Source organism: Melopsittacus undulatus, chromosome 9, assembly GCF_012275295.1.
Source record: "Melopsittacus undulatus isolate bMelUnd1 chromosome 9, bMelUnd1.mat.Z, whole genome shotgun sequence".
Taxonomy (NCBI): domain Eukaryota; kingdom Metazoa; phylum Chordata; class Aves; order Psittaciformes; family Psittaculidae; genus Melopsittacus; species Melopsittacus undulatus.
In genome coordinates, this window is record NC_047535.1 from 11,531,450 (window position 1) to 11,559,122 (window position 27,673).

General features: G+C 50.7%; 2 protein-coding genes across 2 annotated transcripts in view; one reads left to right on the plus strand and one right to left on the minus strand.

Annotated features, from left to right (window-relative positions):
• Nucleotides 1–753: 753 nt before the first annotated feature.
• On the minus strand, nucleotides 754–8,828 carry LOC101879572 (dual oxidase maturation factor 2). Its single transcript, XM_034066009.1, has 8 exons — nucleotides 8,780–8,828; nucleotides 7,400–7,517; nucleotides 6,305–6,468; nucleotides 6,116–6,173; nucleotides 4,150–4,284; nucleotides 3,768–3,981; nucleotides 2,444–2,658; nucleotides 754–1,996 (listed from the first exon to the last, which is right to left on the minus strand). The coding sequence occupies exons 3-8, from the start codon at nucleotides 6,449–6,451 to the stop codon at nucleotides 1,857–1,859; spliced, it is 909 nt and encodes a 302-aa protein (XP_033921900.1). The 5' UTR covers nucleotides 6,452–6,468; nucleotides 7,400–7,517; nucleotides 8,780–8,828; the 3' UTR covers nucleotides 754–1,856.
• LOC101879397 (dual oxidase 1) overlaps nucleotides 4,486–27,673 on the plus strand; it is a 29,204-nt gene continuing 6,016 nt past the window's right edge. Inside the window, exons 1-23 of the mRNA XM_005142524.3 lie at nucleotides 4,486–4,677; nucleotides 12,300–12,391; nucleotides 13,040–13,123; nucleotides 14,887–15,051; nucleotides 16,374–16,561; nucleotides 17,828–18,029; nucleotides 18,969–19,135; nucleotides 19,454–19,514; nucleotides 19,642–19,738; nucleotides 19,906–19,993; nucleotides 20,337–20,445; nucleotides 20,703–20,866; nucleotides 21,309–21,475; nucleotides 21,667–21,785; nucleotides 22,740–22,877; nucleotides 23,180–23,293; nucleotides 23,917–24,119; nucleotides 24,364–24,549; nucleotides 24,935–25,160; nucleotides 26,134–26,227; nucleotides 26,469–26,644; nucleotides 26,894–26,963; nucleotides 27,417–27,512. Of these exons, the coding sequence (XP_005142581.3) occupies nucleotides 12,328–12,391; nucleotides 13,040–13,123; nucleotides 14,887–15,051; nucleotides 16,374–16,561; nucleotides 17,828–18,029; nucleotides 18,969–19,135; nucleotides 19,454–19,514; nucleotides 19,642–19,738; nucleotides 19,906–19,993; nucleotides 20,337–20,445; nucleotides 20,703–20,866; nucleotides 21,309–21,475; nucleotides 21,667–21,785; nucleotides 22,740–22,877; nucleotides 23,180–23,293; nucleotides 23,917–24,119; nucleotides 24,364–24,549; nucleotides 24,935–25,160; nucleotides 26,134–26,227; nucleotides 26,469–26,644; nucleotides 26,894–26,963; nucleotides 27,417–27,512 (2,978 nt within the window). The 5' untranslated portion in view covers nucleotides 4,486–4,677; nucleotides 12,300–12,327. The remainder of the gene's footprint in view (nucleotides 4,678–12,299; nucleotides 12,392–13,039; nucleotides 13,124–14,886; nucleotides 15,052–16,373; nucleotides 16,562–17,827; nucleotides 18,030–18,968; nucleotides 19,136–19,453; nucleotides 19,515–19,641; nucleotides 19,739–19,905; nucleotides 19,994–20,336; nucleotides 20,446–20,702; nucleotides 20,867–21,308; nucleotides 21,476–21,666; nucleotides 21,786–22,739; nucleotides 22,878–23,179; nucleotides 23,294–23,916; nucleotides 24,120–24,363; nucleotides 24,550–24,934; nucleotides 25,161–26,133; nucleotides 26,228–26,468; nucleotides 26,645–26,893; nucleotides 26,964–27,416; nucleotides 27,513–27,673) is intronic.

Genomic DNA, 27,673 nt, shown 5'->3' on the forward strand with positions numbered 1-27,673 from the left:
GTAGGACCTGCAGCAGCACAACACAGGGGCCGTACAGCCACAGCTCATGTGAAGCCACAGCTGTCCTGTGTTTGCTAGGAAGTGGGCAAGGCACACAGAAGTCTGATGTCTCTTTGCTTCAAAGAGATTGAATTTGTTCTGTTTATTTGGATTCAGGGCCCTGTATGTCTGATGCAACAGGACAAAGCTTTTCCTCTGGTGAGGATGCTATTGGGGGGAATCATTGCTAAAAGCAGGAGGTGAGGTTGGAGAGTCCCAGATACAGTGTCAGAAAGAGTGGGCCCCCCAGCCTCCCGTGCTCTCAGGGGACAGGATCTGTCCCACAGAAGCCCCAATAACTTGTGGTTGGTTGTAGCAGCTTCCCACAATGCCTCTGTACATGGCTTGCGTTTGGACGCAAGAAAGACTTGAGAAAGGATCCTCCTTTTCCTGAGGGAGTTTTGTTGGTTTAATCTTACAGCTTCTGTCCTGCCACTAGGCTAGTTAAAGTCCTTTTGAAACTCTCCTACATCCTACAGTGCACTGCTCCCCAATACAAGGGTTTCACCTTAAGGGTTTCAACGAACCTCATCCTTCCTTGGGGATACCTCTGCCAGGGCAGCTTCCCCCATGGAAAGGATGTGTCTGTGGGGGACTTAGGATGAGCCAAGCCTCACAACCCCACTTGAGAAACCAGCCTCCCAGAATGCCCAAAGTATTTCAAAAGAGTGGGTTTTTAATGAAGTTTTATTGAAAATAAAAACTCATGCCTATAAGAAATCACATGAATGCAACACAAATGGCACATGAAAGAAATAAGTAACTTAACAGTGAGGGTCTTTTCTCAGAAAGAAAAGAGCAAAATACTGCAGTTATGTCCTTTACAATTAATTGGACTGAAGTGGCCCAGGTCTCCAGCATTCAGATGTGGAAATCTCTTTGTGCCAGCCATGGAGACTTCATCAGGCTGGTGGGTTAGGACCCATCTTCTGTTTGTAATAAAGCAACTTGATGCACTTCATTTCTCCCCTTGGTTGGGTTTGACTCCTGGCCTTGTCTTACATTTTGTGGAGAGCCCAGGAAGCTCAAGTGGGCTCCAGCTGGACAGGGGCAATGTCATTCTTCTGTCTCCTTCCTTTCCTGTGACATCTTTTTGGCCCACACTAGACTACAAGTGTTATCTAAGAAGGCTCAAGTTGGAAAGTGAAAATAACCACATTCTCCACATTCCCCACTGGCAAACTCCATGGTATGTTCACTCAATCTTTACTTCTGGAGCGTCTGTTTTATTCTAGCTCATGCAACGTCCAGCCTTATGGCCTTTAGGTCTGTGCCTGGCCTTCCTAGGTAGGCCTGAAGGTTTACAGTAAGTGTCAGTGCTTGGGAAAGAGATGAGAGGATTTAATTACAAGTTTTTTGAATTGCAGGTGCTTCCCATAAGCACCAGTGAGCTCAGTTTCTGGGGTGAGAACTGGCTATCAGAGAAGCACTGCACAAAGCTGTGCCAGGGGTGGACCAGGAAGGGCCTTTCTATTAGAGCAGAGATCCCCAGATGAGTGTGTAGCTCAAGCCACCAAACTTGGGAGCTGCTCCGATGGCAGCCTGCTGGCTCCCTGGAAAGCCTGCCCTTTTCCAGAGGGCATGGTCAGGGAGTCACAGTCTGCAAAGGCACTTCTAAGCAAGTATCCATCCCAACACAGATCCATACACTCTTCAAAGGCAGTTGGATGGAAAAACGGGTCTCTGTGGACATCAAGAAGTGTTTGGGCTCTGCCCTTTCAGACCCACTTCGGGAAATGAGTGAAAAAACTTTCTTCTAGATGATGTTGGGATTGAGTTTGGAGGGCTGAGAAGGAGATAGTCCTCTGTTCTCAAAATTAAAGTTGATGTACGCCTTCAGTCATCTCCTGGAACTCTTCTGCTTTGTCCTCTCGGAGATCAAAGAAAGTTTTCAGGAGGTCCAAGTTGCAGTAGTGCAGTGTGACAACACTGATCCCAGCCACAAAACAGAGCAAGCCTGGAAGACATGGTCTCTAAGAACATTCCTGTCAACCTCAGCACACTTTCCCCCTGTAGCCCTTGTTTGATGCTCCCCTGCCAGGGGACAAATCCTTCTCTTATGGAAGATGGCCTTCTACTGCATGAGGTAGCTTCAGCTGCTGTGCTGAGCATCTTAAAACCCAGGTATGGGTCTTAAAACCCAAACAGGTGATGCCCATCTTTCTTTTACTGCACCTCAGAGACTAAAACTGCCTCCACAACCCTTGAGATGAGGATGGTGTTCCCCCACCTGCCAGCCCTGTCCACATCTCTGCTAGGATCTGTTTTGCCAAGGCCCACACTGGGTCTCTGGTGGGCTGCAATCCCCAACTCTCTCACCTCCACTACTGGAGTGAAGGCACTGGGACTCTGGTACACCCAGAGAGACAAGGTGCTGTGCCCTGATGTAGCTTGGTGTACTTACCAATCGCCAGTGTGATCCAGAAGGATCCTCCATAGCCTGTGTGCAAGGTCGCAGTTCCAAACTGGATGGGGCACATCAGGGAGTTTCTCACAGTTGAGAATGACAGTAGTGAAAAGATCATGAAGGCCCCTGTGACGAGGAGCATGTAGCCTCCATAGACTAGGACAGGCATGGAAAAGAGCATGTTGGAGATGAGCCAAGTGCAAAAGGCCACCCTGGAGACAAGAGAAGACCAGTGCATTAGTTGTGCAAGTGTCACTCACTAGGATGCTCTGTGTGAAGATTTCCATGAGGGAGGAGGAATCTGGGCTCCTGGTTGGACCGTATGAGGCCCAGAAGCTCTGCTGCATGCTGCAGTGATCTTGAGCCTCTCAGGCTGAGCAAGTAGATGTGCAGTGCTCATGCTGCTACATCCAGCAGTCAGAAGCAGGGATTTCTTCCCATTGCTCAGCCCAGAGATCATGCCAACCCCAGAGAGGCCACAGCAGCCCACTAAGTGTATCTAGACCATGTCAGCTCCCTGTCCTTCCATATGTAGGGCAGTGCAGACCCCAGAGAGTAGCTCACAGGACTGGGATGATTGCAGAAGCAGGCACAAGTCATTTGCAGCAGCTCTGGACTTGGCTGAAGGGCTGGGTGACAGGGGAAGCCTTCAGCTACAGCCCAGGAGCTCTTGCTCCATGGCATTGCCAGGCCCCTTTCCTAGCTTCCTCACCCCTGCTGTCAAACCCAGAGCAGGCGGAACAGCACTGCAATGGCCCTTGCCCTCCACTACCCATGGTAGAGGGGACCATCTCCTAGTCCTGTGGACCAGCTGTCCATCAGCCCAAGGGAGCAGAATCATGTTGCTGCTCAGCAGATCCCACTGAAGAGTTGAGATTGGCCCCAAAATAACAGCATTATCAGCTGTTCCTCATCTGGTCCCACTCCCAGACCTCACAGACCTTCACAGATGGGAATGGAAGAGTTCTGCACATACCCATGACCCCATGGCCACTGAGGACAGCAGCTCTGATTGCCTCCATGAGGATGGACCCCTGCTGTCATGACTGCATCATGGCAAGGATCTACACCACATTCCTTTCTTCTGTGCTCAACTGTCAGGGAGCTGATCAGCAGAGAGAACCAGGACCTCCTATCTGCTCACCCCAAGGTGCCCACAGGGTCACTGGTTTGACAGGAGACCTTGCAGAGTTCCCTCCCTGCACACAGCATTCCTCCAGGCAGCGTGCAATCATCCATCTCAGAGGCCTAGGGACAAGGCAGCAAAGCCCTTCCCACATCCTTGTATCTCCCCTGCATGCTCTAGGAGAGAAAGACTCACCAAAGAGTAGTTGATGCGTAGTGGCCGGAGATGCGGTACTGCCTCTGCATGCTGCAGGGGCTTCTCGTAGTGAACTTCTCTGCCACGTAGAGGATGGGCCTGGGCAGCCCCCTCTCCAGTCCTTGGCTGTAGCTTTGGTCATAGCCTGCATTGAAGCTCCAGGGAAAGTGCTCATTGTAGTTGATGGTCTCATTGACCTGATTCACTGGGTTTCCTGATGGAGGAAGAAGAGCAAGGTCCTGCTGTGTCCCAGCATCCAGGGTGCTGCCAGTCAGGAGCATGAGCACCCCAGGGACAGGAGGACCCAGAAGCCTCTGTGCAGACCAAAGGCACCCAGACCTCGTGGGACCATCAGAGCTGCAGATGGGGACATCAGACTCACCCCTGAGAGAGATGTTCACCCCTGCCAGGCCAATGTGTAGCCCGATGTCTGCGCTCACCAGGGCTGGGCTGAAGGACTTGTAGGAGGTGTTTGCCCTCACCCAGCCGGTCTCCCAGTCTCCTGTGAACTGCACAGCTGTCAGGAAGAGTAAAGCTGGGGTTAAAGCGGGGCTGATCTCCAGCTTTGTTGTGCCTCAGGGGGGAATCACCAGTGAGCAGACGCAGTGTTCCCATCTTCCCATCGCAACACTGCAAGGGAGGGTGAGAAGGGCAGGATTGCTGACTCAGCTGCCAGGACGTGCCTCAACCAGCTCCCACGCCCTGGCAGAGCTCCTGTCCTTCCCTTGCTGATCATCCACTCCCTTCATCCGGGAGCGGGAGAGCTCAGATCCCCAGGGACGAACCCCGTGACCTGATTCCTCCTTGGACATCCTCTCCAACACTTCCCTGCAAGCTCCCTACCACGATGAGCACCGCAGTGCCTGGGACAGGCGTCTGAAACAAGCCCTTTGCTCAGCCTTGGGAACAGGTGAGTGTCATTCCAAGTATTAAGCTGTCTGATTGCACTTCAAGTGAATAGTGAGAAGATCCGTGTCAAACGGAGGGGGTGAGAGGGGTGGTGAGTGCTGTCACAGCTCTGACAGCCATTTCGTCTGGGGAAAAAGACAGGCTTGAAGCATTTCACCTATATATTTTTTGTAACAAAATACCCTTTCCAGAAACACTTGCTTTGCAGTGGGCTTCATTTTCCCGCACTGGAAAGAGCTGAAAGTGAAGGCAGTGTTTTAAGCTCAGGATGAACAAGAAAACCTACCCAGAAGTGAGCTCAGGTGCTGAATCAACTTATGGGGGCACTGATCCAGTAGCAGCGCTGCAGGAACATTTTCTAGCTGCAGGGTTGAGTATACCCTGCTGCTGCCAAACAGAAACCTGGATGCCAGCTTTAAAACAATGAATTCCTCCTGTGTGCCCAAGCAGCTACCGGCTGCATCCTTGTAACAGGAATGGTGCTGGAGGGTTCTCCAGGGCTGGGCTGGCTAAAGCTGTGGAGCAAGCCCTGATCTCCAAATTCTGCCATTTCCAGCCTGGCACCACGCTCCTGGGTGGCTCTGGTGGCATTTCCCAGCACATGGACATCCCTCGGTGGAGGGTGAGCACCATGTGCTGGACCATGTGTCACCTGGTTGAGTCCCACGGCTGGTCACACTTCTGTCTACTTCTATTGCCTGGTCATATCAAGGCAGCATCATTTAGGTTGTGCTTCATGATTCTTCACCAAGCAGTCTTATGATCTGCCTTGTCCTTCACAGCAGAATTTCTTTGGTTTAGGGCCAGGGCTGGTTGCTTTCCCTGTCTGGCATCTTCCGTCTCCTTAGTACATCTTCCACTTACATGCCCTGTCTGAGTCGGAAATCCCACAGCCTGGTTTCCACCACCAGTGTCATTTATTACAAGAGATTTCCTGGTTTGTGCTAAATCAAATCATCTTCTCCATCTCCTCCCTCCTGCCTAGCTCTGTGGAAGGTCTTTTACTGCTCTGCTGCCCCCCTCCCCCACCCCCCCAATCTGTGTTTTATTTCAACCTGCTCTCTTCACATCACAAAGATCCTCTCACCCTCCAAATATACCTGGCTGCTCTCTGAGCTGTTCAGCCATGCTCCCTCAGCCTGTATGGTCAGAGGAACATGGGGCTGTGCAGCCCCCCAGAGCTGGGGCTGTTCCACCTCCATGGTGAAGTTACAGGCAGCAAAGCTCCCTCTCGATTCAGGAGTGACCACAGCATCTCCAGGTGCCAGGGACAGGTAAGCCCTTTGTGGAAGCTCTGCTATAGCTTTGCAGGGTAGGTGTAGGGTAGACCCTGCAACCAGCCTCAGCTGTGGCCAGCAGCTCGCATATCCCAGACACAGACCCTGCCCAGGGTTTATTCCTGCCCCAAGCCCACCCTCAGTGCGATGAGCAGTACTTACTGACGATCACCACTCCTATGATGAGGCTGAAGAGAACCCGGAGAGTCCAGTACAGCCTCTGAGGGGACACAAGACATGGGACATCAGGCAGGAAGGAACAGCTCCTGCTCACCTCAAACCAGCCAGGAGTGTCCCAGCACCCAGAATGGGGGGAGCAGAAGCTTATCCCCAGGGAGAGGGGTCACGCACCACCCGTCCGCGGATGCCTGCGATAATGAGCAGGAAGCTGCAAACAAATGTTAGGAAGACCACGATCACTATGATGGTGCTGACATCAAACATGGAGACTTTTCTCTGCTGCAGGTAGAAGGGGTACACGCCATCAAGGAGAGTCATTCTGCACCTCCAGGAGCCTGCGGGAGAGAGGCGATCACAGTGGGCATCCTGCACTGGCCTGCCCATGGCCTTGAGCCTGTGGTGGCTCAGCTCTAGAATAACTGAGGTCCACCTCAGAACTTCCCAGAGGGACAAGGAAATGTGACACCCCACCCCCTTTTCCATGCCCTCTCCTCAAGGCTTTTCCCCAGGAGCTGCAAAGTACAATCTGGGAAGGAGCCAGAAGCAACCCCTAGAGCTGAGGTGTGGGTCCAAGGAGCATACAAACATCAGGAGGTTGAAGGAAACTGAGTTATATGAGATAATGAAGTGTGTAATTCCCACTGGCAGCTTTGAGCTCCCACTGACACTTTAGTTCTAGCAGTTACAGAGCTCTCCCCATTTCTGGTTTAGATCTTTTCTACCAAAACTGATTACATGCTTAGTCCTTTTGCTTATTTAATGGCATCTCTGCATGTAACTACCCCAGGAAACCGTTGAAAGTCATGGAATGCCAAAGCTAATATGAGTCATGACCCAATACAATTTCATCCTGTCCCTGCATGGAGGAGTTGATTCAATTCTCATTTTCTGAAAACAGTATTAATTGTAATTTTAGGTAAGATACAACCCAGAGCAATTCAGCCACAAAAAAGTGTGTCCCAAATCCCTAGAAGTGTGTAGGGATTACAATAAATGTCATAACACCATTTACCTGGGCAGTTTTTAAAGCATAAATCAATATTTGCTTTCAGAATAATTCTCTGTTCAGTCACCCAGATGATTACAGCAATCAGTTTAATAGACTGGCTCACAACCAGTCTGGACCTGACCTTTTATTTACTCTCTTCTCTGGACTAACAAAGTTGTCTGTTTACAAATCTTGTTCTGGGCCATTTTGCTGTAACTGTTTTGGTCTATTTCCCCGGAAAGCCAGGCCCAGAGAAAGGCAGCTTTCAAGTGCCATACCTGCTATGATTATGTGGCAAGCAGGAGCTAGAATTGATTCCCAATACTATGCTGTCAGACGGAAGTCCAGCTTTGGCATCCTGAGCCCAGCAAACATGCCATAACACTGTCTGAGTGGCTGAAAGAAAAGAAATAAATGAACAGCTTAACATAAGACAAGTTAAATCTTGATCACATGAATTCCATCAGTTTTATTATATCTTTGCCCAAATTTCCTATGAGAAGCAATGAGGGAAGGTATGATTTCCAAGCCTGTATTCACTGAAACATAACTGCAGCTTTAAACAGATCACCAATTGAAAGCCCAGAACATGACATGGAAAATGTTGCCTTGTTAAATCTAGATTTAACTTTCAAACAACATCAAGGGATGTTGGCATTTCCTCTATACTCTGAATCTTCTGGGAACAGTTTTATAGAGAATATCCAGGGAAACAACCCTTTCCTTTGCTGTCTGCCCAATCTTTCTTGCTCAATTAGCCTGCACAGGAGACCAGCTCCTTGGCATTTTTGCAGCTTTAAAGTAGAAAACTGGTGCCTGCAGCTGAGGGCAGGAGAAACTGAAGTTGTTGCACCTTGGAAAGCACCCTCCATGTAGAAGCGTGTCTGTGGCCCTAGGAGTCCTATTCTTTCTTCTCTTGCAGTGTATGGAAATGGAAAAGACTAGAGACATCTTCAAGGAAGGACAAGCATTTTAGCAAAAATGGACAACTTATCCTTTGTTTAAAATATCCTGGACTGGCAGGAGAGAAAGGCAAAGGAGGCAGGAAGTTTCTCCTTACAGAAACCCCGTTTTACTACCCCAGAATGAACCAAACACGCCCAGCCAAAACCTCCTCGCAGCAGTCAACAGCAGTTCTAGATGGGGTTGCTCAGGGCTGCAGTTTGATATTTTCAATTGAAAAAGGGAAATCCTCTGGAAACTAAATGATCAGAGCTAGAATTTAGGGATGGGGCTGGGGGGAGGGGGGGTGGGGGAGAGGGAGGGAGTGGATTTCCCTGCATTTTCCTGTTCCTGTGAGAAGGTCAAATCGCGATAGGAAAAGCAGCCAGGTCAACTCAAGATGGGGATGCACCCTCTTCTCCCACCCTCAACTGGCACCCCTCCAGCCAAGTGGGCAGCATCCGTGGGCTGCTTCCCTCAGGAGTGGGTGAGCAGTGGGGCACAGGCAGGACAGTGTTGAGGGCAGTAGCTCTTTCTTTCCGTATACCCACCTTCCTACCTACCTACCTTCCTATCTAGTTTTCTACCTACATTATCTATCTATCTGTCTATCTATCTATCTATCTATCTATCTATCTATCTATCTATCTATCTATTCATCTATCCCTACGTATCTACTTACCTACCTTGCTTGCTTGCTTGCCTACCTAACCTACCTTCTGGCGGTGGCGGCGGCAGCAGCGGGGCTCAGTCGGCACCGTCCCGTATTGCGCTCTTATAGGCGGCGGTGGGTGCGGAGCCCTATGTAAATCCTGCCGCGGCCCGCCCCGTCGTACAGCCCCATCGCACAGCCCCCCTGCACCGCTGAACGGCCCCACACTTCCGCACCACCGCACGGCCCCTCCGCACCACCGCACCGCCGCACAGCCCCGCACCGCCGCACAGGTGAGCGCCGCGGCCACGCGTGTCCCGCTTGCGAGCGCAGGGGGTGGGTCTGGGGGACCGCTGCCACGCGTGTCCCGCTTCCCTCCGACAGGGAGCTGGGAGCTGGGGCTACACACGCTGCTACCTGCGGCGGGGTTGGGCTGTGCTCGTTATCACCAGTGGAGGGGGCAGGGGTCCGTGCTACACCCGTCATGGGACCCAAGCTGGGACAGGGGCCCTAAGTGCGGCTGTGGAAGGGATCGGGCCACACGTTTCTTTCCTGTGGGATGGACAGGGTGGGGTGGGATCATATACATCCCCCCGTCCACCTGCGTGGGAACCAGAGTCCTGTGCTACTGATGTGCCCATCTGCTTGGGTACAAGGCATGGGATGAGATGGGGGGACATGTCCCCATCTACATGGGGAACCAAGGGGCCAGGGCCAGCTGGTGTCCCTGCCTGCTTGGAGCACACACGGGCATGGAACACTAGAAGGTTGGGGCCACTTGTGTCCCTGGTTGCATGGAGGACTGGGGGTGTATAAGTCATGTCTTCACCTGCAGGGTGTGATGGAACCACACACATCCCTGCTTGTGAAAGAGCAGGGCCACAGGACAGTGGGTTGAGACTGTGCATATCCCTGTCTGCACCGCACAGCATGCGGAGCAGCACAGGAGCATGTGAAGCTGGAACTCTCAGCTGAAGCATGGGAAAGGAGCCTGTCTGACAGCTGAGTGCCACTCATGCTCATCTTCCTTGGGCATGAGGTCCCTTAGCTCAGACCTGCATGCTCCTGCTGTTGAGTGCATCCTGTAAGGGCTCCTGTGACTCAGCCCTGCCTGTCTGGATGGTCCTAGCAATTGCTGGAGAAGGCTTGATAGGCAGGGGAGACATGGTGTCAATGTCCCCTTAGGCCTTTACAAATCAGATTCTGACAGGGAGAGCTGCTCCTGGGGAAGGAAAATGGTTCTTGAGGTTTTGATGGAAAAGACCAAGTGCTGATGTACCCAGTAACTTGTAGGGAGACATAAAGGCAGCATAGAGGCATGGAAGAGAAGTTCCATGATGTTGGGAAAGGCCTTCAGTAGTCTGTGGCTCAGCCTGCTGCTTGGAGCAAGACCACTACTGTCACTGTATCACATTAGCCACTGTTGAGGTTGGAAAGCCTCCAAAGACCTCCCCACAGTCTTGGATTGACTAGGCAATAAGTGGACCATGGAGAGATGAAAAGTTCGTTAGAACTGGCATGTGGTCTCATGGTTTGGGTCAAGAGCAATCCCCACACATGAGGGAATGGGAAGTTTGCTTATTGACAGAAGAAATTTTAAAACACATTTTCTGCTGGAGCCCTGCAAGAAGACCTAAGGGGAAGGCAGAGACATGCTCCCGTGTGGCTGTGGTGATGTGCTTTGAGCATTGCCTTTGCCTCATGTTTCCTGAATGACTCTGGTAAATCTTCTGTGGCACCTTCAGATCTCATGGTGGGGATTGCAACTCTATGCATTTTGAGTCAGCAGGAGATAAATACAGCTGTGTCTATAGGGACTCCCTACAGTGTGATGGTTGTGCGGACCTCTGTGCACAAACAAACCACAATTGCTACAGGTTGCTCAGGGTGTCTCCTGCCAAACAGGCCTCCACATCGGTTTCAGCAGGCTGTTTCCATGGGGAGAGCTTTCTGGCAGGAGAATCCCATGTGGTGGTGGTGACCGGGCTCTGCCACTTCTGGCAGAGGTCCTGGCATCTTCATGCTTCACCCACTGGCCAGACTTCTGTGTTCCTCCTATGAGATGGGGCTCATGGACCCTCTGATTCCCACCAACTGCTCAATCCAAATCTCACATCCACAAGACTGTGCTCAGTAGAGGGCTATGGGGTGGAAGAGCTATGTGGCCCCTTGCACAGGAGCATGTTCCAGGAGGACAGGGGTGGCACTGGGTGACCAGGAATACTAGCAGCAACTCTGAGGCTTTCAGCATCTCCCATATACATGGAAGTGAAGCCAGAGACAAAAATGCCATCAGTGAAGAGGTATTTCAACAGTGATTTATCCATGCTATGGAAGGCTGAACAAAGCAGTTTGCTTGTTTTGTGAGGTGTAGAATGCAGGTGAGCTCTTGTGCTGGAGGAGGAATGTGGAAATGCATGCACTTTCTCAGAAACATCTTGTTTTCTAAGGCAAAATACTAATACTGTTGTGTGGTGGAAGAAAGTTAACATAGGTTATGTGCTATGCTCACAACCTGGCAGTGAGTGCTCAGTTATATAAACACAATTAAACTGAGCATGAATGACTATTTAAATCTCAAACCATTTGTGGTTTGAGATTTAAACAAACAAGTGGACAGTGTATTTAGTGACACATATTTTACAATCTGTGCCACTGCAATTCCCAGTACATCAAAAATTAATTCTATATAGCTGCTGGCAACATGTAATCCCTTCTGATGCCACTGATTCTTTAGGTTTTGATTGAAACAATGACAAAAAGAAGCCAAAAATATTGTTTTGGCTTGTGAGCTATGTAGGAAAAGCTGAAATACGGGCGTCATCGCATCTCTTGGTAAGACATCTCCTCTGAAATGATGCTAGTATTTGGATGCGTACCCACAGTGCTAGAACAAGGGACAAAGAGCCATATTTAGTGGAAAACCCTACCTTGGAGTTAAATCCAAGCTTGGCATTCCTGTGCATGGAAAGCCAGTGGCAGCATTGTATGACCGAAAAATATGGCCTTTATTGTCCACGACTGAGAATCCCTCTCTTTCAGTTAGGTATTGGATGGGGTTTTAAAAGGTTCAGGTCCCACTCATGAAACTTGCTCTAGATCCAGGGCCTTTGTGGAAAATGAAATGACAAAGAGTCATGAGAAAGGAAGGTCGTGAGAGAGTGCTGTCAAGTTAACCCAGACGATCCAGGTCTTGATGTGCAGTACCGACACCCTGGGGATGCAGAGAATTGCCACCTGAAAACTCTTTCTTCAATGAAGAACGTGTTTCTATAGCAGAGTTTAACATCTTCCTTCCAGGGATGAAAAGTTGTGAGCCTACAGCTGGGGTACCCCGGGGGCCACAGCACTGGTCTTGCTGCACTTCTCAAGCCAGTTGACACCTCCTGACAGAGCTTTCCTAGGGTGATGGGGTCCCTGCTGCCTCCCACAGCCCACATTAGGAGATAACAGCTGATGGATGTCAGGGTTTTACCAGGCAGCAGAAAACACAAGAGGGAGCTGAGATTATGGTCTGTGCATGTTCTCAGCCTATGGAGCAGTCCAGCTTTCTCCTCCTCCTCCCCCCTCTCTTCCCTTTGTAGGTCACTGCTTCCAAAGACTTTGTGGCCAATGCAACCCGGAGAGATGGTGTTGAGTTTGACCATAGTTCTGCTGGTGACATGGAACTTGGGGAGTAAGTATGGTTTCAGGGAAGGGGATCCAAGGGGAGATCCTGGATAGTTTCTGCCCCTAGGAGGAATTTCTTCTAACTCATGGAAGATCATATCAGTGATGGAGATGATTTAGCTTGTGATGAGATAAGAAAAAAATCAAGCAAAATGCTGAACTTGCAGAGCCTGCAGGTTAGAAGACACCTCCAGGAACTGGAGCTTCCTGCTTGTATTATAATAAAAGCAATAAAAATTAACACAAAGGAAAAATGTATATATTTACTGGCAAAGGCTGACTCGAGTGCACAATGCACAGAGGAGAGCATAACTCCAGTGTTTAGGCCTTTGCTTACTCACATGGACATTGAGGGGATCAGAAGTAAAGAAATATCTGAGAGAATGAGAGAGAAGGAAAAAATTAAGATCCTTTGGGAGTAGAGTGGTGGGGGCCAGAAACTGATTTGGGAACATCATGATTGTGAACATGAATTTCTAATTTTAGACATTGCTTATCCCTCAAATGGGATAAAAAATTTAACTAAGAAACTGTTTGTAAAGAAAGTGTCAGAAAGAATATAGAAAATACCACATTATAAATGTAATTCTGTAATGAAGGTGCTTGTTTCATTCATTTCTTTTGCTGCTCACCACGTGGGTTTGGTCTCTTCCAGGTGCCCAGAAAAGCATCTCCTGGGAGGTCCAACGCTATGATGGCTGGTATAACAACTTGCTGCACCACAGCCGTGGCTCGGTGGGTGAGTGCTGGGCAGGGGGTGGGGATGGTGCACCGGGGCAAACTGGTGCTTTGGCATCTGCTCACCTCACAACAGAGAAAAGACATTTCTGACTTGGCCTGAGCCAGGCAGGTGATCAGCCGATGCCACCTTCCATGGCCCTGCAAAGTGGATCTTGGCCTCAATTAGAGGTGGCAAAGAGCCCTATTAGAACATGTGGATGTGTCAAGCATCCAAACTTTGTCTCCCGCATCCTGGCCTTGCCACTTTTATCATCTGCCCAGGCACCACCTGCAGATCATGCTGGTATTAGATCAACTCCAGAGCAGAGCTGTGCCTTCACAAAGCCATTCAAAATATTCAAGGTACAGAGGGCCCAGCTATTCCCAGCAGGCATTTCAGTGATGGTCAGGGAACCCAGAGGTGAGAAAAGGCATCTTCAGCCAAAATCAGCATGCAGTTTAAGCAGCATTCAACACAAGGCCAGAGACAGAAGAGTTCATGCTGAACTTACTCCTTTTCTGTTCTGCACAGGGCAGATATTGTGCTCTTGGGCTGCTGAGCAGCATGTACTGGTCTGTACTGGGACAAGTATGTGGGATTTGCCTGTGTTAGTGGCAAGCTGCTTCCTCACACCTACAACCAGCCCATGAGCCTACCTCCAGAAGATCTCTCTGAGCCAGGGACGTATGCGTCATCAGCCCTTTAGTTACACCAAAGTCTGTCATGGAGATCCAGTGGGTTCCTGGCAGAGAAGCTCTCCCTCTTCCAGAGAAGACAGATCAGACCTTAACATTTGCAAACAAACCTCTGGAAACTAAACCTGAAATGAATCCAGTAATTCAGGATTTCCCCCAGTTCTCTGGAGCTCCAGCTCAACACACTGGTGAAGAGCCTTTCAAAACGAACTTGCTCATCAGTGACAAATGACCTCTTGCCTCGACTTTTCAGTTACAGAAGAGGCAATGGGTGCAAAATCAGGGTGTTTCTCTCTCACATTCTGCCTTGTCTCTCTGCCTCTCTGGCTGTTCCTTCTGTTTCCTACCATGTTGGCAATCACCATGCTGTGTAGAATTGCATAGTCAGCATGAGCAGCTTAGCATCACTCCAGTTACCCACTGGAGCACCAACGCAGACCTCCAGGAGGCAATTAGGATGCACATAGACCAGAGAAGGACAGCTGTAAGGGAACATGCAAATGGTCAATCCCTCCTAGTTTTAGGACGACTGATCCCAGTGTTGCAAGAAGTTTTGGGAGCTGGTACCGAGATCTGTGTGTCCTTGACAAGTATAAGAGCCTATAGAATCATAGAATCATAGAATAGTTAGGGTTGGAAAGGACCTTCAGATCATCTAGTTCCAGCCCCCCTGCCATGGGCAGGGACACCTCATACTAAACCATATCACCCAAGGCTTCACCCAACCTGGCCTTGAGCACTGCCAGGGATGGAGCATTCACAACCTCCCTGGGCAACCCATTCCAGTACCTCACCACCCAAACAGTAAAGAATTTCTTCCTTATATCGAATCTAAACCTCTGCTCTTTAAGTTTCAATCCATTACCCCTTGTTCTAACACTACAGTCCCTAATGAATAGTCCCTCCCCAGCATCCCTGTAGGCCCCATTCAGATACTGGAAGGCTGCTATGAGGTCTCCACACAGCCTTCTCTTGCCATCCTCTTGCTCTCTTCTAGACCCTCACATATACTGGTGTGCCCTGCTATCACTGTTCTCTTGCCTTTTGAGTGCCACCGGGCCCATGTCATGTTGTTTGGTGCTGCAGGTGCCAGGCTGCTTCGTCTCCTGCCAGCCAACTATGCGGATGGTGTGTACCAGGCGCTGCAGGAGCCCCATGTGCCCAACGCTCGCCAGCTGAGCAACGCGGTGGCACGAGGACCCTCTGGGCTGCCGTCCCGCAGGAACACGACCGCGCTGGCTGTCTTCTTCGGTACAAGCTGGCACCTGTCTCCGGGTGCAAAAATCATAGAGTCCCAGACTGGTTTAAGTGGGAAAGGACTTTAAGATTATTCAGTTCCAACCCCTGCCACAGGCAGGGACACCTTCCACTGGAGCAGCTTGCTGCAAGCCCCTGTGTCCAACCTGGCCTTGAACACTGCCAGGGATGGGGCAGCCACAGCTTCTCTGGGCACCCTGTACCAGCGCCTCAGCACCCTCACAGGGAAGAGCTTCTTCCTTAAATCCAACATGAACTTCCCCTGTTTCAGTTTAAATCCATTACCCCTTGGTACAGTCCCTAAATATTGGTTTGAGTGGAAAAATGCTGGTTTCTGGCACTCCAAGGCCATGAATTGGAGTGTTCCTTATGCACCACTTCATAGCAAACCCACACCTGAAAGATAAAATACCAAAATACGCCATACCAAAGTTACTGTCCAGCCAAGAGAGTTTGAATTTCCAGTGACCTTTGGCAGTTACCCAAAAGCTGATATTAGTCATTTAATAACTTGCTCATTTGTTTTAGTGGTAGAATTACTCAATTGCAATAGAGACATGCTGTGTCTGATGGCTGAGCAGAACTGCTGCAAGTGGGAGTAGTTTTTGCTGTTGCTCAGGAGCTCGGTGTAGTCTTGGGTCTCCAAGCCCAGGAATATCTCTCTCTAGGAAATGCTTTCAGCTCATTGAGGAAACAGCCTTTAGTTGCCAAAGAAGTGGAGACAATTAAGTCCATGTACAGCTTAAGGTTCATATACATCCCTGGACAACCAAGCTAAGGTGCTTGGCCCCAGGCTGGGCCACAGAAGAGGCAGACACAAGTGTCTTAGGTTCTTCCTAGAGGTAGTTTCTCCCATCACACCAAAGCTTAAATGGACTGACAGCAATATCAGCCACTATGCACAGCATCAGCAGCAGCCCCTGGCCTTGAAGGCCACAGGCAAGGAGGAGCTCAGGGCCAAATGCAGAACCATGCTTCTAGTAAAATAATGGTCAGGAAATGATCCAGCTGCTGGTGGTCTCTGGACATCCGTTGGCTGAGTTTCTACACCCTGGTCCATGAATGACTCTTCCCTACTTGTGAGGTCTGGCCGGTGGCTCCTGGAGCCCTGTTCCTGTGGGCTGGATCTCAGCACATCTGGGCTCCAGCCCACAGTGACTTTTTCAAAGCTGTGAAGCAAACTAGCAGTGAAGACAGAAAGGAAACCACTGCACAAGGGGGGGTCTCCTCAGCCCATGTAAAGCTCAACTGCCCACTATCACATCCTGGTGCTGGTGCCAGTCCTCCCATGCTTACTATGCCTAGGGCTCTGGCAGGTTTCCATGTGCTGTCGGACATCCTGGGGACAGAGAAACCCGGCTGCCCTGCGGAGTTCCTGAACATCCACATCCCATCTGGAGACCTCGTGTTTGACCCTGCAGGCACTGGAGATGTGGTTCTGCCCTTCCAGCGCATTCACTGGGCGATGGAGACAGGGCAGAGCCCCAACAGTCCCCGGGAACAGGTAGGTAGCATTTCCTTTGTTCACTGCCTTTCTGCTGAACTCCTCTTCACCCCACACTGGGACTGTAGCAGCCAAGATAACGTTTGCAAATATAAAAGAAGAGAGCTCCATTGGTTCCTTAAAAGCACATATCCCAGCTGTTTTAACCAGTTGCAAATGAGCCTAAAGGACAACCTCAAAAGTACTGGTTCATGTGAAGTAACATTTGTGGTTGCTCCAGGTCAGTGCTTTTCTTGGGCAAAGACAATGTAGTAGCTCTAGGCTTGCCTGTGTCATCTACATGGAGAGCAGAAGAGGAAACGGTAAAGCAGGAGCACTTCACAGCATTCCTTGGCTGCCAATTTTTATCCCTTCAGTCAATATGAGCAGAGGCAGGGCTGTCTGTATTTGCTGAAACAAGTGATAAATGGAGCTTCTTTAGTGCCAATGTAATGAACTCCCACAACCAATTCATGCACTTGAGCCGCTCTAGGTCTGCAATTATGACACATTATATTAGCCACCAACTCTTATCTTTAGAAATATATGCCAGAACTGAGCTGGGACTCTTACAAAGCTGTAAAGCTTCTCTGGATTTCAGTTATTTTGGAAAATATCCAGGTTTTCCCCCAGTTTGTCCATATTTCACTGTGCTGATGCTGGATGTGTTCCCAAGCCCATGTGCTTTTTATTTCACGCTGGAAAGCTTCCCAATCAAAATCACCAAAGTAAAATATCCCCCTGAACGTTTCACATGACACACAACAAGGAGACCACATCAGCACATCATGTTTTTAGCAGCATTCCAAACCTTAGAAAAACGAAGACTCCAGTACCTTTTCAGACTAAAAGAATGGTTTTGTGAAAACATTTGGCAGGCTTGATATTCAACAGGCTGCCAGGGCAGGGCTGTTCAGAAGGGGCAGCTCCAGGGTTTCTACCTTCCCCAGAGCTGTGTTTAGCCCCTTCCAGCTTGGTTTTGGCTACCTGGAATTCACAGATGTCAGATGTATTCTGGGCATAGCTGAAAAAATTGGGAAATAAATCCCCAAAATGCACTTTTGAAAAGCCTGTAGCTGGCCTTTTCCGGTCCCCGGTACTAATTCCTGCAGTGTGCATAGCGACTGCTGGTGGGTATTACTTGCATCCTGATAGCTCTTGTTAAAATTGAGCATGGGAGAGCTGCTCTGCAAGAGCAAGAGGGCTGGGTTGGTGGTTTTCAGGCTTTCTTTATTGCACCTTTCCCCCAAGACCCTGGTTAACGTGTATTCCCTGTGCCTGCTGTAGACCAATGAGGTGACAAGCTGGCTGGATGGCAGCTCCATCTATGGCCCCTTGCACTCCTGGAGCGATGCCCTGAGGAGCTTCTCAGGGGGGCAGCTGGCATCCGGGCCTGGCGGGCGAATCCCAAGGGAGACAGATGGGAGAGTCCACATGTGGAAGGCACTGGATCCGTCCACAGGACAGGGTGGTCCACAGGGCATCTATGGTAAGGGTGGCATCCTCAGAGGGTTTTCAACTACTTGACTCCATTGCTGACTGTGAGCAGGAGGAGCAGGAGGTCCCTGGAGCTGAGGCCAGAAGGGACCCTGGGAAGGGGCAGGAGGGTGTGGAGAGCTGGGACATCCACACTGGGAGTCCTGTGGGGCAGCAGGCAGTTTCCCAGCCCAAGGAGTGGGTGCCAGTAAATATTGCCATCGGCCTCATGTAGACGGGAGACTGAGATGAGCTCTTAGGCAGAAGCTCTTCTTCCCTGTGAGGGTGCTGAGGCGCTGGCACAGGGTGCCCAGAGAAGCTGTGGCTGCCCCATCCCTGGCAGTGTTCAAGGCCAGGTTGGACACAGGGGCTTGGACCAAGCTGCTCTAGGGGAAGGTGTCCCTGCCAGTGGCAAGGGTTGGAGCTGGATGATCTTTAAGGTCCCTTCCAACATAAACCATGCTGTGCCATTCTATGCCATGCTATGCTATGCCATGCAGTGGCATGCTATGTTACACTACACTACACTACGCTATGCTATGCTCTAGCTAAGGTGCATGCTCTGGCAAAGGCTTTCCTGCAAAGACAGCATGAAATTAAGGAGCCACATCACAAGCAGGCAACAGGTCATTTCACAGCAAGCATGCAGAGACCAGTGGGTGCTGGTCTCTTTGATCCAAATCAGAGGAAAGGGGATGGGGAAAGGATCTGGGGAAAGGGGCTGCTGCTGATAAAAACTGCTCAACTTGTTTTGAATTCCTCACCTTTGGTCCATGCTGGGGGCCTGCTGCTGACTCTCGCTCATTCAAGCTGCTTATCTCAGTGGAAGGAGGGGCAATGGGATGAGGGGATACTGGGCTGCAGCCACAGGGCTGGGGGTGGCCCTCCAGCTATTGGCAAAACTAGATCCAGTGTTGGTATTCCCCACTGATGTTCCTGACGGCTCTTGCAGACCTGGGGAGTGCGTGGGGGAATGAGAACCGCTTCGTGCAGGCTGTCAGCATTGCCTGGTTCCGGTACCACAACCACCTGGCTGCAGTGCTGGCACAAGGGCACCCCACCTGGTCTGATGAAGACCTCTTCCAGCACACGCGCAAGTGGGTCATCGCCACATTCCAGGTGAAGGATGGCACCTCCCTGGCTCTGCCAGGAGCCCTATAAACCTCTGTGGACATGGCATGGCATTGACAAAGCTCTCACTAACATCCTAAACCTAACATTAACACACTATCCCTAAGCTAACCCTAAGCCTAACACTAACACCCTAGCCCTAGCCCTAACAACCCTAACCACCCTAACCCAAATCCTAACCCCTAACACTAACCCATAACTGTACCGTAAATCCTAACCCCTTACCCTAACCCTATCCCTTACCCTAATCCTAACCTCTGACGTCCTCCCTGGCACTGCACTGATGCAGCAACCCTTGTGTCCTAGAGCATCGTGCTGTATGAGTGGCTCCCGACCCTGCTGGGGACACAGGTCCCAGAGTACAAAGGTGAGGGGAAGAGATGGTGTTCTGGGAGCAGGGGATAGAACCAGGGAAGCTGGGGGATAGCACAGGAGAGGGGGCTCCTCCCCCTTTCCCTCCAGCCTGGCTGCTGGACCGCGACTGCTGCCTGCAGGTTACCAGCAGCACCTCGACCCCAGCCTCTCACCGGAGTTTGTGGCAGCTGCAGGGCAATTCCTGGCCACCATGGTGCCACCCGGCATTTACAAGAGGTAGGAGCAGCCTGTACCTGGGAAGGGGATGCCCAGGTTGGGGTGCTGGCTGGGGATGGTCCCTGTCCCTTCCCCACATCCTGCCTCTTGCTGGGACAGCCAAGCCCTTTCAGTTTAGGGCAGCCCTGGCTAAGGGCTGTGGGTTCAGCCATTCTCTGATGTTCCAGAGACCCCAAGTGCCAGTTCCAGAAAGTTCCTGGCCCTGGTGGCTCGTTCCCAGCAATGCGGCTCTGCAACAGCTACTGGAGCAGAGAGGTACACAGAAGGGTACTGAGGATGTGGCGGGCTGGCTGTGTGGGGCTTCACTTCTTGCTTTATATTATGGGGACCCCACAGGGGTCTGAAAGGGAAACTGGGTGCAGAGCATGACAGCCAGCCAACAGGTGAGAGATCCTCCCCATCCAGACATACGCAGATGCCACCTTCAGCTGTGTCAGGCTCAGACCTCAAGGTTGAGTTGACATGGAGAAAATGAATCTAGAAGAAGTCCTTGGTCCCCCTATGGCCAGGGTCTGCACCCCTATGGGCAGGAGTGTGGGGTTGCTCCATGTCCTTACCTCCAGGTGAAGAATCACCTGCTCTTGCCATCTCCCCTCAGAGCACCAGGCCGCAGCAGGCAAAGGAGGTAGATGTGGACAACCTTCTGCTGGGGATGAGCTCTCAGGTTGCGGAGCGGGAGGACAACATTGTGGTGGAAGATCTCCAAGGTCTGCACTCCCTTGCACTGCAGGGTACATAGGTGGGGAAACCTCTCCCAGGGCTGTGCTGGGGCTGAGGTGGGGAGGCAGGTCCCATCACCATCATCATCAGCACCCAAACACACGCTCAGTTCAGCTTCAGTCTGGTTAATGGAGGTGCAGAAAAGCAGCATGGCAGAGGGATGAAGCCATCCCAGCACCTGTGGCAATTGGAGTTGCTTCTCCTGCTCTTCCTTGTCCTCATTATGCCTTCGAATCCACCACAGATTACTGGTATGGGCCCCTGAAGTACTCCCGCACTGACTACGTGGCCAGCTGTCTGCAGCGTGGGAGAGACCTTGGCCTGCCCACCTATAACCAAGCCCGGGAGCGATTTGGGTTGAAGCCTGTCCAGAACTGGTCAGATTTTGCCCCATACCTGGAGCGACAGGTAACATGGAACTGGTCTGGGCATGGAAAGTGTGTGCTGAAGAATGGCAGGGCAGTCCAGGCAGTAACTGGCTTCTCCAGCAACGTAGGAAGAGGGACATCAGTGCTCATCCCAGCTTATTTTCATGCCTGTGGGGCTGTTGTATTGGGATAACTGCGTAATTACAAGGTATCAATGACTATATCCTGCCCCAGTGATAAGCTCCTGTGCCACTTGGTGCCCTGCTCCTCCTGGAGCTGGGATGCTCTGGGAGTGATTCTTAGTTGCCCAGGTCCAAGCCATGACCTCAAGGCTGTGTGGGGCTGAGCATTCTCCCACCCCATGGACATGAGATGTTTGGGAAATGCATGTTCCTTGCTCCTCCTGAGGCTTGCCAAGGTTTGTCTGATGCCCTGGCAGAATTCTCTCCTCTCACATGCATGTGGTGGGGCTTTCTGGACAGGTCCTGGAGAAGGTTGCTGCCCTGTATGCCAACAACACGGCTGGGCTGGAGCTACTCCCTGGGGGCATGCTGGAGGCTGACGGCTCCCTCTTCAGTGCCATCATCCTGGACCAGTTTGTGCGGCTGCGTGACGGTGACAGGTTTTGGTTCGAAAACACCAAGAATGGGTAAAGTCTTCATCACCACCTGTCAGGGTGCCCACTGCTGTGCAAGCCCTAAAAACACACAAAAACTGGGGCTGGAGGAAAAAACATCCTCCAGCTTCCTCGATGCCTGAAATGATGCAGGGAGTGAATCCCTCCTGCTGCCAGCAAGTAACACCCAGGGCCACCACTTGGCCCTATGTCTTTTTCTCCAGGCTGTTCACAGTGGAGGAAACTAGGAAGATCCGTAACACCACCTTCCACGATGTCCTGGCTGCTGTCACCTATGCAGACCCCACAGACCTCCAGCCCCATGTGTTTGTCTGGAGCAAGGGTGAGTGCTTTGTGCAACAGCAGGGCTCAGGGAGTGATCAGCACCAGCAAGTTAGGGAGGAAAGCAGTCCCATCTTGGTAACAGTGACACAGGGAAAACATCAGGCTGGCATTTTCTCAAGCAGGACACTTGCTGTGCCCCTCAGCCAGCAAAACACATGAGAAATACAAGGATTGCTCATAAGCAAGGTGGGCAGCACTCCTCATGGTGGTCACACTGTCTGCTGATGCAAGGAGGTTTTTTATTGCTCTTCCTCCTACATAAAAGCACAGGCCTGCAAGTTAAACTAGTGAGTGACCTAAAACGTGAAGTTGGCAGATGAGTTAAGCTTTCCATACCAAAACTGCGTAATGTTAGCTACTTGCCTTTAATTGCAAAAGTTATTAGCCTCATAGGACCATTCTGCCTAGCTGCTCTGCTGGTGGGGTTGTTGGTTGAGCAGTGCTGTTGGGAGGGTCAGATAGGCTTTCCTGCAGATGTGGCTGCAACAGCAACATGAACTTCCATTTGCTGAAAGCATTTTATTATTATAAAAGCTATTGAACAGCCCTTACAAGGCATTTTGATTCCCTTGGTGTATGCTCCATGCAATTGCACCAGGAGGACTTTGGACTTGCAACACTTGGACAAGCAGAAGCTCTGAGCTCCATTTTGCTGTGGCCCACAGTGCTTCTTGCTCAGCCCATCCCACTGGGAGAGGTGATGGCACTGAAGACCCAGAGCGCTTGAGTCCATTTCTGTGCTCGTTTTGCTGCAGTAGGCAAAGTTTCAGTCCAAAAGCAAAGGTTGTCCCCTAAGATCTGGAGTTTAACTCAAGTATCCCAGGTTTGCAGTGCTCTCTGGGTCACTCAGCAATGACTCTCACCAGCATCTTAATGCAGAAGTTCTTGGGATGAAGGAGGTGAGATGGGTAAAAGGTTCATGACACTCACAGTCTGTCTCCCCCCCATGTAGGGGACCCATGCCCCCAGCCCCAGCAACTGACAGCTCAGCATCTGGCCAACTGCACACCCATGATGGTGCTGGACTACTTCAAAGGCAGCGGAGCAGGCTTTGGGATCATCATCTGTGTCCTCTGCTGTCTGCCTTTAGGTTTGCCACTCCATTTCCTTACGCACCTCCTCTCCTACTGCAGAAAGGGGCTTAGTGCTCATGGACTAAGGAGCTGCTGAGTCTTTATCAACCCTCAGGTCCTTGAGGTGGCAGGGTCCTTGGGCACCAGGAGGGAGCTGGGCTTTCATGGAGTGGTTGGGATTAAATAAATCCATGCAGCACTGAACTGAGGCTGACGGGGAAGAAATGAACCCCTGTCTCACCCTGCTGCATGGATCATCCTGCCAAAGTGTGAAGGAGCTGTGTGCTATCTCATGCCTCACTCTCCCCTGTATCCCCAGTGACTCTGTTTGTTGCCTGGATCGTCGCCATTCTCCGCAAGAGAGATTTCCAGAAGCTGCAACAGAAGCAGAGCCCCAGTGTGCAAAGGGAGATGACCGGAGAGGCCATACATGGTGAGGTGGCACTGGTGATTCTGTGATGGCCCCTGGTGTTGCTGCTGAAGTCAGAGCACATACTGAAGCAGGTCTGGGTTTGGAGCTTATATCCAGGCTGGGTGTAATGAGAAGCTGTTTCCCCAGGAGGATAGTCAAGCAGTGGAACAGGAAGCACAGGGAGGTTGTGCAGTCTCCATCCTACCGAAGTCCTACTGATCAGATATAGCTTTGATCAGACTATCCTGATCCTGTAGCTCCTCCTACCTGGGGCAGAAGGTGGGGTGAGAGACCCTTCTAACCTGAGTCATACTACGATCCTCTAATTTCAGATCACACCCTACCTGGAGGAAACCTATGTAGAGCACTTGCATCAGTAGTTCCAGGACACATAAGTCTGCAGACATATAGGTCTGCAAGGGATTTGCTCTGGACAGTGGAAAAATCCTTCCACTCTGCTCCATAGCTTGTACTCCTCCTGTGTCCATGAGCTCGAGGTTTGCAGTTTGGGGATCATAATTTTTCCCTTAACATGTGCCTGGTCAAGAAATTACTCCCAAACTGCATCTTGGTGAAGGAGGTGATGGGGTGAATATGGGCCCAGGTGTGACTTTTCAGCTGAATCCTGTGTTCTCTCCCCTCAGCCATGGAATGGCATGGTCCCAAGACAGACAGCTCTCCTGTTTACATTCAGCTCCAAGCTGATGAGGTGCTCAAAGTGCTGGATAGGACAGGGTCTGTGCTCCGGAGCATCAGCTTGAAAGCCTACCACAGGGTGGAGGTGATCCTCTCCAGCAATAAAGGAAACAAAGCTCTGCTCCTGAAGAGCCCCAAGGAGTATGACCTGGTGAGTACCATGATGCCTGGGGTTTGATACCTTCCCCAAGCCCCCACAGGCCTCTGCTGCCTGTCACAAACACCCTGCACCACTCAGACCTGGGCTCTGGGAGCAGTGTAGGCCCCTGAAGGGTGGCTGTGGCCTCCTGAGAACCACCATGTCCAGCTCATACAATGGAGCAATCACTGTGGTGAGCAGCAATATCCCACTTGAGCCCCTGCTGCTCACCACTGTTTGGTGGGGCCTTCTGCAGGTGCTGCTTTTCAGTGAGGAGGCAGAAAGGAGCAACTTCATTGGGAAGCTACAAAGCTACTTGGAGGAGAATGGCCTTGAGCTGCATATGTCTGAGATGAAGGAGCAGAGCCTGATGAAACGGGCAGTCACACAGGAGCAGAGAAAACAGATTCTGGAGACTTTCTTTAGGCACCTGTTTGCTCAGGTATGTAGAGGTGGGGCAGGCTCAGATGCACAGGTAAAGATATTTCTGTATTGATTAAGCAATGAATGTTGCTGCTGTTGCTCCCTGTAAGTGCTACTATTGTGCACAAGGAAGCTGCCAATACTTTGGAGACAAAGGGTGCTCTACTGTGGCCTTTTGTGGTAAAGAGTCTTTTGGATGATGTAACTGAGGTCTCCATAAAGGTCAGTGGTGTTTAGTATGAAAGTCACATTATGTAGGAGAGACACGGGACTTCCCCATTGTATCTGCCATGAGTTTTGTGCCAGGTGTACCACTGGTCTTTGTTCAGTGCGTCAGGCAGGGGAATGCCGGCTTTCTGCTCTGCCAGCACTCATGGGTGTCTTTTGTGGAATACAACCTGCAGGTGCTGGAAATCAACAGGTCTGATGCTGGGGAGCTCAACTTTGAATCTTCACAGAAGGCAAAGGAGTCTCTAACATGTGAGCTGAGCAGGGTTGAGTTTGCTGAGGCCTTGGGGCTCAAAGCCCACTCCATGTTTGTGGACTCCATGTTCTCTCTGGCTGACAAAGACGGCAATGGCTACATCTCCTTCCGGGAATTCCTGGACATCTTGGTGGTCTTCATGAAAGGTGGGAGCTGGAGCTGGTCAGTGTCTTCATCTGTTGCCATCAGTCCTGTTTCTAGGCTCTGGCAACACCACCAGCGGACTGAGGGACAAGATCCATCCACCAGGTCAATTTGTAGGCACTCCTACAAATTAAAAATCCCTTCACTTTGAACAGCTTCTGCTTGGGTTACAGGGCAGTAACTGCAGTTTGTTTTCTGACAGACTGTTCAAAAGGGGAGCTATCTTTCACCACCATAGAAAATTCTGCCCTATCATCTCCTGAATGGACCATATATCCTGTCCTTGAGACATCACAGAATCACAGAATGGTTTGGGTTGAAGGAACCTTAAAGCTCATTCAGTTCCACAGGGACATCTTCCACTAGAGCAGCTTGCTCCAAGCCCCTGTGTCCAACCTGGCCTTGAACACTGCCAGGGATGGGGCAGCCACAGCTTCTCTGGGCACCCTGTGCCAGCGCCTCAGCACCCTCACAGGGAAGAGCTTCTGCCTTAGATCTAACCTGAACTTCCCCTCTTTCAGTTTGAACCCATCACCCCTTGTCCTATTGCTACAGTCCCTGATGAAGAGGCCCTCTCCAGGATCTTCATAGGCCCTGTTCAGATACTATATGTGATTCTGCCTAAATGACCACTGGATTCTTAGGTGGAGGTGGTGAATGCCAGATCCAGTCAAAAAGGCTCCCAGAAAAATCATTGCTGTGCAAAAAGTACATTTTGAGTCTGCAAAATAATGCATCAGAATGTGCACATACCCAGTTCTTCCCCTTACACTTGAGAAAGTCAAGCATAATGGTGGCACACTATTCACTTCCAGTTGCTATTTAAGCTGTGATCAGCAGTGTGCTTTTAGTCTTTTCAGAACTGGGTGGGTCTTCACTGCTGCAGGTCCAGACTCTCAAAGACAACGTTTGAAAGTATTTTCATTAATGAAAATAGGATCTTGTTCTTACTTTGCCTCTCTCTCTTCCCACAAGGGTCCCCACAGGAGAAGTCCAAGGTGATGTTCAGAATGTATGACATTGATGAGAATGGGTTCCTCTCCAAGGAGGAGTTTCTGAGGATGCTCAGGTATTTCTCCTCACCTTTCTAGATATTTTCACAATGTCTGTAAACACAGATGTCTTGAAAAGTGGTTCCCAATTTCTGTGCTTCACTCCCCAAGGGTGCTACACGAGTGTGAGCCCATGGGCTCAACACTCACACCAAGAGCCCATTTCTCCCATGAAGTTGACCTGGGGCTCTGCTCTGTGTTATGTGAAGGACTCAAGCTTTGGTCCTCTGAAGTTCCCATCTCCCCTCCTTGCTCCAGGTCCTTCATCGAGATCTCCAACAACTGCCTGTCAAGAGATCAGGCAGAGCAGGTGACTGAGTCCATGTTTCGGGCCTCAGGGTTTCAGGACAGGGATGAGCTGACATGGGAGGATTTCCACTACATGCTGCGGGACCATGACAATGAACTTCGTCTCACCCAGCTCTGCATCAAAGGTCGGTGGGCAGGAGCACTGTAACACCCCAGGCCCTGCAGGGCTGGAGATGATGGGCAGTACCCAGTAGGTAGCTCCCATTGGTCTCTCCAATCCCACTGCAATAATAGGGCATCAGCTGTTGCTCCATGTACATGTCTGGAGCAGCTTAGAGCCTCTACCCATGTCCCTGCCAAAGGGAGATGCCTAAACTTTGTCTGCTGCATCTTGCACAAGCTGAACCGCTGTTTGTCTTTCTGGATCATCAAAGGTGTCCCAGAGGTGCTCAAGCAAAATCTACATAACCATGCCTCCTTCATAAGAAAGAAGGAGCCAAAAAGGTAAGCTCTCCTCCTTAGTCTTGCTGCTGCATCTTTATCTGCCCTAATGTACATCCATCTGTTACCTCCACCACAAATGCTCCCACCAGGTGTTTGCAAACCCAGCACTGGGGAAGCAGGATGACCATGCTCAACATGCCTATGAGCAAGCTGGATGCTGCAGTGGGGCTATTCTCTTCCTCCCCTGGCACCCAGGCAGGCAGAGGCGAGGAACTGCCTCTTGCACAGACCCTATTGCATTTGGGATGGGAGTCCTACTTTGTTTTTCATAAGGGGGGGGTTTATCTTGAAGCTAATCCAGCCCATGTACCATGCAATTGAAGTAATGCAAACAGGGTTTCAGGACAGAGCTTGGCACCTTCTGAGCCTGAAAATGGAGAAAATGGGGGAAAGTTTGGCAAGCCCTTCCTGCAAGTACAGCTTTAGGCTAGACAAAGCTATTATTTCCAACAGAACCATCTCAGAGGAAGAGAATGACCCAAACCTGGACACTGTGAACCACTACATGGAACAAGAAGGGAGAGAACTGAGGAAAAGACCAGGCAGAAAGTGAGCTTCTCTTCACTGGGTGTGCTTTTCAGGTTCAGGTTCAGTCTTTTTGCTGTTTCTCATGTTGGTGTGTCAGACTGCGTAGCCCTCCAGTCAAACGGCACTGCTGGAAGGAGCCAGCATCCCCATGATGGTGGTACTGCATAGGGAGGGGATGCTAG